The following is a 12,373-nucleotide window of genomic DNA, read 5'->3' on the forward strand; positions in this document are numbered from 1 at the left end:
TTCTCTCTCGTGTCATTCAGCAGTGTCTAGTGCAATGTTGTGATATGTAATTGTTTAATATCCATATAAAGTCAGTAAATAATGAGTATTTTGGGTGAACTGTTCCTTAAATGACAGTAACAAGTATTATTTCTAATTTCAGGTGACAATTACTCTCCTGTAGCAATGACGTTTACGTTCAACTGTCTGGAAATGTTCACCCATACAGCAGTAGGTTTACAATATTCCACACTGTACATATCCCACATGAATTTATTTCCAGATTTATTTATTTATACATTGTTTTTCACAGATTCACATTATGTCAAATAATTTTGTTGCAAGCGTCCATGTTTTTTTTTTTATATTTAAGAAATATTCAATATTTCTGAGGTGAAATCAAGTGTTCCTGATTTATAGCACATTGGTATTAAACACAGAAATGAAATAATGATTATCATGATCCATAGATTAAAATATTAATGTTAAAGATCTCATCTGGTTGCAACCTAACCCAAAAGTTAGGATAGTCACAATATTGCACCACTAGAGGGCACATGAATCCCACCACCCAGCTTGTGGGACCCTATCATGCTCGTTGTCAATAGCAGTTTGTTGCACAGCCTCTTTTTTCTGCACTATAGTTTCCAAAAAAAAAAAAAACATATTTTGTTTTTCTCAATTGTTCTAGAATAAAATTGAAGGTAAAAAGTGAAATTAGAATAGGCTATATATAATATAAATATAATGTTCATATAGGCCTATTATACAGATTTTCCACTTAATTAACAATAAAGATATTTGAATATTCTAATATATTATTATTATTTTATTAATTCTTTATTTCAGACCCATGGGTCCATATAAATAACTTACAACATCCATAGACAAAAACAACATACATAGTTTAAAATACATACAAGCTTTCTCTCCAATGCTTCCAGAAACAAGAAAAATACCTTGTTTCACTCAACACAATATTGTTTAAGTCTCTTATGATACTATTTTTAGAATCATTCATCCGACATATGAAGCTATACATATACTTCCTCAAGACAGCATTCAACGTGAGTATATTATTAGCCACAAACATTTGACTTGCACTTGACCACCTTGGGACCTTAAGTAAAATTCTAAGAGCATCATTATATGCCACCTTTAACTTTCTCATCTTTGCTTTAGAATATTTACACCACAGGTGGGCTGTATAGAAAGAAGCACAGTATGCTCTGAATAAAGTTATTTTCACATCGTCTGAACACATAGAAAACTTACGAGCCAGCATATTGGCTTGCCCATACAATTTACAGCACTGGCGCTGCACATCATCATCATCATTTAAATCATCTTAATGATGTGGCCTAAGTACTTTACTTTACTTACTACATTTAAAACTTTATCATCTAAATATAAAGAAGGAAAGTTAATCTTTTGGTCCTCTTGGGTTTTAACAATCATGATTACACTCTTTTTAATATTAAATTTTATGTCATGCTGCTTACCATAATTTGAGCAAATTCGAAGCAATTGTTGTAGGCCTACACTATACGGAGACATAATAACAACATCATCCGCATACATCAAATGATTAAGAATGCTATCACCTATCAGACATCCAGTCTTACAGTCATTTAACTCCACAGAAAGACCATCCATGTAGAAATTAAAAAGAAGGGGTGACAATAGCCCACCCTGCCGAACCCCATTTGTCATATAGAACGGTTCCGAAACGGAATTACCCCATTGTACTTTTAAGGTTTGATGATGTATATACCAAAAGAGTAAAATTCTTATAATATAAGGGGGAACTCCTCTTTCTTGTAATTTAAAAAATATATAATATAGTATATAATATAGGCCTATAATGAAAGTTTTGAATACATGTAGGCCTACATGTTGTCAATACAATTCAGTACTGGAAAGAGTTAGAATGAGGTATGTTTCTGTAACCTCCTCAGAAGTCCATGTTAAATATATGCATAATCTAATTTAGTTTCTTACGTTTCCATTGTTATGTAACTTAGGCCTAAATTATTTAGCCAACGGCTAATTTAAAGTAGATTATTTATTTATTTATTTCAGTCTATGTTAATAGGAAGATATGTATTGTTTTGACGCATTAGCAGGCCATGAATTACCAAATTATTTATATTCAGTATTATCCCAATCAGTATCCAGCATTTTTATTCAGAGAAACATAGGCTACACGCATGCTGTGTTTTGGAATATGTGTATCACTGAAGATAACCCTTATCTGTTAATGGATTGTGTTTGTTCATGCTTCTATTTAGATTTCCTACTGCTATTATGATTCATTTTGTGACAAGTTAACAACGGCCCATGGAAGCCCTGTAGCCTACTTAGAGCGAAATCGAAGAACGAACTGGTGTGACTACATTTTGAATTACATCAGGCCAAAACAAAGCTCTTTTGTGTTTGTTTCGGGAGATCGAAATAGCTTGCCAAAACGAACTTTCTGAAAATGTTCGCTCTGGCACGTAAACACCTTCGAACTACCATTGGTCCGTGGCGATTACGCAATAGGTCTAAAAAGACCACGGCGAAAGTTCACTTAGTTTTGTGTTCGAATCCACTTTTGCTAGTTTAACGACGGGGAAAATGGTCGGCGAGCCCAGCGCATGGTCTTAAAGGGTTGTCCCTATTCTAGGCCGGGTTGGGTATCGTTCTTTTTTTTTTTTCGAAACCGGTGCCAAATCGATACTTTTAAAACAGTACCGGTGCCTAAACCTGAACCGATACTTTAAAAAAGAGAAGCTCAAAACGATGGTGAATGACATTAAAAAACGTTTTTGTTTTTTTTTTATTGAAAAATAAAATAAATAAAAAAATTCTTAAAATTGAATATAATAAAATTTTAGAGTAAATATATAAATATAAGTAGTCTAAATACAAAACACAACAAATTTACATAACAAATTCACGTTAAAACCTAAGCCACCTAACCCAAATGCAATAATTTAACACTAAATAGGCTAATACTACAGTATAGGCTATACTAAGAACAGCAAAGTAGTCTGTATTCTTCGTAGCCTATGCTACAAACCAGATTTAAATTTCAGCAATTCTTTTCACATTGTTTGCCTTCTCTGGCCAAATACGACACCTCTCCTGACTTATTGCATGTCCTGCACAAGGTGAGCATTATTTTAGAACGCATCACCTTAAATGTCGAGACGCGAAGAAACCCTTGGAAACTAGCAAAAAACACTTGCGTTGCGCCTGGAGCCGCACGCATTGCGCCAGGCGTATAATAGGGCCCTTAATGTGCACTTGCGGTCATGTGAATTTACAATGGCCACTGTGTTCACATGTCCGCTTAGTCCACAATACTGTCTCCAATTGAAGTGAACGAAAAACAACTTAGCTGTGAGTACATCGCCCCAATGTACTCACAGCTAAGTTGTTTTTCGTTCACTTAAAGCCTTCGCGATCTTCCTCTGAGTCCGCACTTTTGTGATGTAATGCCGTTTTGACTGTTGGGTAGTAGTGGGTAGAAGTGTGCACAACAAAGACGCATATCGGAACCCTTCAGAAACATAAAATGACAAACGAGACGCCCTTCTACGCGGCGGCCATTGCAAGTCCACAAGATCGCAAATGCACATGAAGGGTGCTTCTTAATCGGAAGGCTACTTCCTAGTAAAGCTGCATATGTCGACTGCCATGTCAACAAGCTCTGTCAAAGGACGTCTGAAAGATATCTGGAGGAAAGTTTGAAGGATCTTTGGAAGGCAGACTTCATTTCGCATCCTTCATTCAGCTCATTTTGAAGGATGCATCAAGTGAATCCTTCACATCCTTCAACAACCACCTTCAACAATGCACACATTCCAATTCACAAAAAAGAACTGACTGAAAACAAACCTGCACTGATCTTGTCTGAGTTCATTATGAAATGTAAGACAAAAATAATGATTTTGAAGATGAAGGCCTGATGCTTTCTATTGTTTTGTAGTTAATCACATAATGCAAAAGACTGGGAAACTGTTGTTGTCATTACCTGTACTGCATTAATAGAAAGGCAGTTAATATGAAGATTTTTTAATATAAAGTATTTTTCAAGTTATAGCCTAATATTAAAGGGGTGGTATAATGCCCTTTTCACAAGATGTAAAATAAGTATTTGATGTCCCCAGAGTGTGTAAGTGAAGTTTTAGCTCAAATTACCCCACAGATATTTTTATATAGCATGTTAAAGTTGTCACTTTTTGAGGGTGAGCAAAAACGCACCGTTTTTGTATCTGCCCCTTTAAATGCAAATGAGCTGCTGCTCCCGGCACAGGGTGCGGAGCTACAACAGCTTGTGTGCTTTTACCTCACACAGACATGCACTGGAGATTTCAAAAACTTTTAGCCTTTTATGTTCAGACCGGAGTCAGATAAAGATGGAGAGACTCAAGAAGAAGTGACAACATTTCTGAATGGTTAGTTGGTGAATTTGTGTAGCTTATGTGTAGTTATCTTCTAGTCATTGATTAGCATATTCTGTCTTGATAATCTATAAATTGCGTTCAGGAAGCGGGGTTTATGTAAATTTTAGGGTTAGTGATGTCACTAACCCAGGAGGAATGTCATGTCCTACCAGCCGTTTGTTGTAGTCCTTAAAAAGCAATTTCTTTAAAAGAAAATATCTCCCTTTGCTTTGAACTTTGAGCATTGTAACTTTGCAGATGTTGTTTATTCTCAAACAGCAACATTACACACTAACTAAAGTATGAAAAGTGAAATCATATTCAACCACCCCTTTAATAGTATTTTCGCATCGTGACCACAGGGCAGACACATTTATGATGTAGCCATGCACACTGACTGTCTCATTCTAGCGTTTAATGCTGAGGAAGACTGTAGTCTACAAGCCTCTAAAAGGACTGGACTGGGAAGGACACAGCCTTCCATTTGAGAAGCACCTGAAGTGTGCCGTTTTGATCAATCGCTAAATATACTCTAAAAATGGCTCGGTTAAAAACAATCCAACTGGCAACCCAGTGCTGGGTAACACCAGCAAATAACCCAGAAAATTGGCTTACACATTTTAAGCTTTCACTTTCCAGAACATTCTCATTCACGGTTCCATGCTGGTGGAATGCTCTCCCCACCCTCATCCGGAATGCAGAATCCCTGACAACATTCAAAAGACAGCCCATCTTCTCCGTGAGCACTTAACCTCATAAAAAAAAAACACTTTCCTTTTCCTTTAATTCTCCCTTATCGGGCTTATGCTACTCTAAACAATGCCGGAACTTCTTTTTTGAGCACTTCATGCGTTGTTTTTGACTCTTCACAATGACTCGCTTCATTTAGTCCTAATTTGTAAGTCGCTTTGGACAAAAGCGTCTGCTAAATGACTAAATGTAAATGTAAGCCAGCAGGTTGGGTTGCAAATTAAGTACATTCATTCAATATTTAAAAAATTCTTTCAAACTGAAGCCTTTATTTTTTTCTTATTCTGTAAATGTCTCTTTTTGTACAGTGTAATATTGTGTCGACCTTCTGTTTTTAGAGGCTATGTTTCAAATCACAACTAATATTTCATAATTTACATAGATTGTTACATTTCATTTCATTATGTTATGTGGGGTGAATTCATGTAAATTGGGACACTTTATCCTAAACACTCTATCCAAAAATAAAAAATGATCTCCCAAATATCCTGAATTAACACTCCCATCATGGTTTGTATTTCCCCAAGACCAACACTATGTCAACACTGTGAAATATCTAATCTGTTATGTGGCATGGACATCAGTAAGATTTTCACTCCTTGTAACATTTGTGAAATTTGATGAACTTTTGCTGCTCAGATTTGTACGTACTGTTCATAAGCATCACAATATTATCTGACCTTCAAGACGTCAATCCACCTCTTTAACCCTTTCACGCATGGTCACTACAGAGGACAGCTATTCAAAAAGCCTTTTTTTTTGCAAATGCATGAATTTTTATGGCAAATTTGCACATCAACCTCTACGGTGGACTCTTGTTCATCATCCTATTGCCACCAAGTGGCAAGCCGTTGTGTGTCGATTTTCCCCCCCTCCAAACCAAGATGGCCAATGGTCAATTTCACAAATGGAATGGAAATTTCACAAATATATATAAGTGTATTACAAATAAATAATTGGTTAGTCAAATATTAAATTCTTTTAGTGAAAAAAACTTAAATATAACTGTAAATTTTAGATAAAATTAACTTGGATTTTTAGTCAATTGCAGTGCTATGCATAAGTTTAGACACCCATGCTAAAGTTGACTAAAAAGAGGAATAAAAAATCATCTTTTGGAAATTGAACTTAATGCCTTAATTAAAAAAATTAGGAAAAATCCAACCTTTAAGGACACCAATTTTCTTTGTGAATGAATAATGTATCGTAAATAAATAAATGTTCTTCCTTAAAATACAGGGTGCATAAGTCTGGACACCCCTATGTTAAATTCCCATAGAGGCAGGCAGATTTTTATTTTTAAAGGGCAGTTACTTCATGGATCCAGGATACTATGCATCCTGATAAAGTTCCCTTGGCCTTTGAAATTAAAATAGCCCCACATCATCACATAGCCTTCACCATACCTAGAGACTGGCATGGAGTACTTTCCCTAAGATCATCTCTCAATGCAAATCAAACCAGCTATTAGGCTAACTGAAATAAAACCATGCCAATCTCTAGGTATGGAACTCATTTAAGTTCAATTTCCAAAAGATGATTTTTTATTCCTCTTTTTAGTCAACTTTAGCATGGGTGTCTAAACTTATGCATAGCACTGTATTTTGGTGTGTTGAACTCAAACAATCAAGTAAATGATAGTCAGAGATTTTATTAAGTTAATAAAGTTAAATATTACTGCAATATTTACTAAGACAGAATTATTTTTTAGAGTGAGGTATGGCTTGAAAAAAGCAAAATATTCATAAATTAATCATAAATTGCAGCAATTCAGGCATCAACTGACTCGCTGGCAAATATACACACACTCACACACATATATACTGATAGTACAAAAAACTTACCAAAAGTTCAAATTGAGCATGCCATATTTCTATTTTATTAATTATTTTTTTATTTTAATTTGATACTAATTTGTTGTGCCCTCTCCCAAGCAGGAGGATGGCACATTCACCCTCCGATGCAACTGGAGCCATACATCCCTCCAGCCAAACCATCACTGGAAAACCTCAATGCCATCTGTGTACATGGAAATGGCCGTCCCAGATTTCCTGCCAGCTGCATCTCATCTTCACAATACGGATATTTTCGTTGAGCGGGAACTGCAGTAGAAGCGTGGTTTAGTGAGTGCTGCCAGAAAGGTGTGTCCTATGGATGCCAGCAGATCGTTTGCTGCGCCAAATAGGCGGTGAGTACAGACTGAGAACAGGCGTACTGTCTAAAGAGGCATACTGATCCCTATTTTCATTGTTTTTGCAGTGGGAAACTGCTTTGTCCCATTTCTGTATTGAAGAGTACTCCACCATGACCTTGGCCCATGAGTGCTGTGAAAAGAAGCGAGAAGAAAGGAGGAAATGCTTTCAAAAAAAGGCTGCTAACCCAACACCTGTTAAAGGTCAAGATGATAAATTATTATTTCTTAATGCCATATGACTACCTGAGCATTTGTATTTGTTTTAGCAACACACAACGTGTGTCAAAAATAAGTTAGTTCACGAGGAGTACAGAGACTTGTAGTGTAAGAAGAATAAACAATGTGCCAATAATATCATAACTGCCTTCTTTTTTCTTAAATATCCACCATACATATAGGCTGTACCCTTTCAAAAAGGACACATTAGGGAATGTTAGTAACTTAAAGATACATATTAGTACATTTTGGAAGAAGAGAGTGTACCTTTTTTATTTAGTGTGTATATATATATACTAAATTATTGATTACACCCCTGGTATATATGTAATTTATTTTTTATAAAAAATTTTTTAATAAATATATTTTCTATATTTCAACTGTTAAAGCCACATAAATAATCAATAATAATAAAACAGCAGCAGCTGGTAATTCTGTTTCGGTAACGTACATCTCAAATAATTTCTTCGAACTCCCTGCTAAAATTAGTATTTTTCTTGCTTTGTTCAGCTGCCAGAACACATCAAGATATTTTATGTTTTTCTCAATGTTGCTCCTCAAGCATGACATATCACATTATTACCCGCAGAACTGGCAGGTCTGCAGGAAGCCATGGGAGTATTTCTCTCATGTACTTGAGCAATCCATTTTAATTAGATGCAAAAAGATAAGATAAGATATTTCCGTAAATCATGATCTATTTACGTATTTTTGTCCATGAGTTGCTATTAACAATATGGTCATAAAAAAGGTTTCTGGTAGCTGATACGATACATTTTTGTGCTGTTAACAGCTTAAATGTGCAAATACGTTTCACAAAGTCAGCCTTATAAATCCTCCCTAAAAACATCACCTGTTTCACACTTAAAATACGGGAAACATGCTGAATCAGAATGTCAGATGAGGGTTTAAAACTCATAAACCAGCCTGTGTAAAGTAAAAATTTATATCATCATTGCTAGTAAAATTAGAGAAAACTGTGAATTTGTATGAACTAACCATATTATAATTTCTGCTGCTTTGCACATGCACTGAAGCAATTGAAATTCATGACATAGCCTACACAAAAGTAAAGTATATATTATTATTTTTAGCACACTACGGTGACTAGTAGGAACATAGCTATGACTTCTTGTTTCACAGGAGTATAAATATGAGGAAACACAAAGGCCAAATTCCCCTTAACATCCATCAAAATTAGTAAAACCAAAGAATGCAGTTCTGATGTGCAGCAAAAGATTGTTGAGCTTCACAAATTAGACAGTGGTTGTAAGAAAATGAAAATGGCCATTTCCACCATCAGGGCAATAATTAAGAAGTTCCAATCAACTAAAGATGCTACGATCTGCCTAGAAGAGGACGTGTGTCTATATTGTCTTAATGCACGGTGAGGGGGAGAGTTTGAGTGGCCAAAGAGTCTCCAAGGATCACAGATGGAGAATTGCAGAGATTAATTCAATTCAATTCAATTCAAATTTATTTGTATAGCGCTTTTCACAATACATATTGTTTCAAAGCAGCTTTACAGAAAGTGCATTTCAGAAATGTACATAGAAAAATACAGTTAGTTAATCATGTATTAATTTAGGGCATAACATATCGCCAGCGTGGAGTCGTCTCTTCACAGGCGTCGAGTCGTCTCTTCACGGGTGTTTGGGGCATCTGAAGTTTCCATGAGAGGCTGGATACAAACTGGAGCTGACTAGCGTCCCGAGATAACAACAGAAAAACAGGTGGGAAATAATTAGCATAGCTGCTGTTCATAATATTAATGCATTCGATCCGATTCAACTGTAGTATAAAAGGTAAGTGTTATGTGAATGCTTGGCTAAAGAGATGCGTCTTTAATAGTTTTAAACTGGGACAGCGAGTCTGAGCCTCGAACAATATCAGGAAGGCCATTCCAGAGTTTTGGAGCTAAATGTGAAAACGCCCTCCCTCCTTTAGTGGACTTAGATATCCTAGGAATGACCAGAAGCCTCGAATTTAGTGATCTTAAAGAGCGCGATGGATTGTAGGGCGATATAAGTTCCGTTAAATACCCAGGAGCTAAACCATTTAGGGCTTTATAGTAATACTTTGTAATTGATACGGAACTTAATAGGTAACCAGTGTAGAGGTGATAGAATTGGTGTTATATGATCATATTTTCTTGACCTATAAGAACTTTAGCAGCTGCACTTGTTAGCTTTGGACTAACTGTAGCTTGTTTATTGAGGATGCAGGACAACCAGCTAATAAAGCATTACAGTAATCTAGTCTCGAGGTCATGAATGCATGAACTAACTTTTCTGCATCAGAAACAGATAGCATAAATTGAGTCTTGGGTTCAGAAAACCTAAAAAAATCAAACAACACCACATGTTGTTTGGAAGGGTTGCAAGAAAAACCTCTTTGCTCATCCAAAAACAAACTCTAGAATATTCAGTTGTCAGACATGACTGGGACCGGATTCCAAGGTCAGATGAAACGAAAAAAAAAAAAACGTAATGGCAGCAAACCTACCAGATAGGTTTGGTGCAAAAGGGGATAAAAAGTACCCCATGTCCACGGTTCAATATACTGCTGGATCTTTAATGTTGTGTGCCTATTTTGTTGCTGGAGGTTCTGGACATCTTGTTTAGATACATGGTATCATGGATTCTAGCAAATACCAACAGATAAAAAAAATCTAAACCCGATGGCCTCTGCTAGAAATCTTATAATGGGTTGTGGCTGGATCTTCAATCAGGACAATGATCCAAAACAATCATCAAAATCAACAAGAAAATGTGTCACTGAGCACAAAATGAAGCTTCTGCCATGGCCATCGCAGTTCCCTGACCTGAACCCTATAGAAAATGTGTGGAGTGAACCAGAGAGATGAAGCACCAACATGGATCTGGGAATCTGAAGGATCTGGAGAGATTCTGTATGGAGGAATGGTCTCTGATCTATTGTCAGGTGTTCTCCAAACTCATCAGACATTATAGGAGAAAACTCAGAGCTGTCACCTTGACAAAAAGAGGTTGCAAAAAGTATTTAATAAAAGGGTGGCAATAATTATGGCCAACGTGTTTTGGTAAAAAGCATTTATTTCATAATGTGATTTACCCCCCACTTTCAACTCTTTTACTTCAATGAAAGGTTCGTTTTTTGAATGAAATATCAAAAGGATAAACAACACAAATTTATTTTTACAGCCATCTTTGATCATATTTACCAGTGGTGTCAATGATTCTGACCACAACTGTATCAGTAGTTATCGCATTCACTGTAACTTAAGTGAACTTTGGTGAACTAGCCATTCGTATTTTGACTATCCACTGCTTTGACTTTGGATTCATATTATGGGGGAGTTTAATTAAAGACAGATAACCGTAGGCCCTTATCTCCATACTTCAAACTCTGCTGACACAACAACTTTGGCCCGCCTTTCATTCCCCTTCCATCCCTTTAAATAAAGCCTTGCAGTCTTTTAAATCAGACCCGAAGAACTGAAGAAAAGAAGGATATTTTTACTGCAGAAAATAACCAGTCATGTTTTGGAAAAGCACACTTGTGACTACTTTGATTCTTCATCTAATTTCATTGGGAGGTATGTGCCTTATCTACAAAACTTTATTCTATTTATTGTCTTTTTATTTTGGTGTAAAAAAAGCAAGGAAAAAAAAAGCCTTAAAAGCATCTTCTAAATGAATAAATGTAAATGTATGTATTTCTCTAATAGATAGTTGATGTTTCATTCTCTGGTCTTATTAATAAGATGGACCTTGACAAAAAAAGGTTACTTTTCTGCATAATATGTATTAATATCTTGTCCTTCATCAACTTAAGCTACTTGGTTATTTTGTCCTTCTTCCATTTAGTGGGACAGAAATTGCACTCTGTGGTGCTGCTGAAATCAAACTTCCCTCCAGCCAGACCTTCGGTTTCCAATCTCAAGGCGATCTGTCTTTATGGCAAGGGCCGCCCCAGATACCCTGACTCCAGTTTCCCTTCATCCAGTTACGCTTACGCTCGTCGTGCTGGAAAAGCAGTAAACAGACTAGAGACATCGTTCAGTCGGTGCTGCAATGGAGGTTTAGCCCATGGAAATGGACAAATCCTTTGCTGTGCGAAACAGGCAGTGAGTACACAAAATGAGAAACATAATATGTAATTTTACTGAACAGAAAAATAATTGTCTTTCCCCCCCTTGTTTTCGCAGTGGGAAACTGCTTTGTCCCATTACTGTATTGAAGAGTACTCCACCATGACCTTGGTCCATGAGTGCTGTGAAAAGAAGCGAGAAGAAAGGTGGAACTGCTTTCAAAATAAGGCTGCTAACCCCAACTACCAACCCCTCTCTCGTTACAGGGCCCCCATAATATCACCTGATAGGCTTTTCACCTGGGACCCCAACACCTGTTAAAGGTCAAGATGCTAAATGACAACCTGAGCATTGTTGTTTGATTTAGCAGCACAAAACCAGTGTCAATCAATCAACTGTGAAGAGTCAGAATATAACATGATTTTCAAGTAAATTAAACATGCAGTGTTCTAGAAGAGCTTGAATACAACCCTGTGCATCAATATCTTCACATGTATTATTGTATGCTACAGAAAACATGCAAAATACAATGTGCAGCAGCTTGCTTTCACTCAATGTATTTCCAAAGTTGTAAAAAGATTCAAATAAATCTGAAGCCTTTTCATTGTTTAACCTTGCCTTTTCCTTTGAGAGAATAACTGTTGCTAGTCTATCTATCGTTCACATCCAATTTTTTTGCATGATAAATGTATTTGGGATCACAAATCATAAACATATATCAGCTGCCAT

At 36.3% G+C, this 12,373-nt stretch overlaps 1 protein-coding gene across 2 annotated transcripts; it reads left to right on the top strand.

Moving 5' to 3' along the window:
• Positions 1-9,178: 9,178 nt before the first annotated feature.
• ecm1a (extracellular matrix protein 1a) lies at positions 9,179-12,254 on the top strand. Of its 2 annotated transcripts, none has more exons than XR_014629122.1 (3): positions 9,179-9,305; positions 11,421-11,680; positions 11,762-11,828. XR_014629122.1 is itself a non-coding variant. In XM_084422961.1 (3 exons), exons 1-3 carry the CDS (start codon positions 11,092-11,094, stop codon positions 11,963-11,965), a joined length of 522 nt encoding a protein of 173 aa, XP_084279087.1. In that variant the 5' UTR covers positions 11,010-11,091; the 3' UTR covers positions 11,966-12,254. The 2 variants fall into 2 exon arrangements, 1 of the variants encoding a protein (XP_084279087.1); XM_084422961.1 differs by lacking the exon at positions 9,179-9,305 and adding an exon at positions 11,010-11,149 and having other exon boundaries at positions 11,762-12,254.
• The last annotated feature ends 119 nt before the right edge of the window (positions 12,255-12,373 follow it).

The sequence above is a fragment of the Rutilus rutilus genome (genome assembly GCF_951802725.1).
Source record: "Rutilus rutilus genome assembly, chromosome: 11".
Taxonomy (NCBI): Eukaryota; Metazoa; Chordata; class Actinopteri; order Cypriniformes; family Leuciscidae; genus Rutilus; species Rutilus rutilus.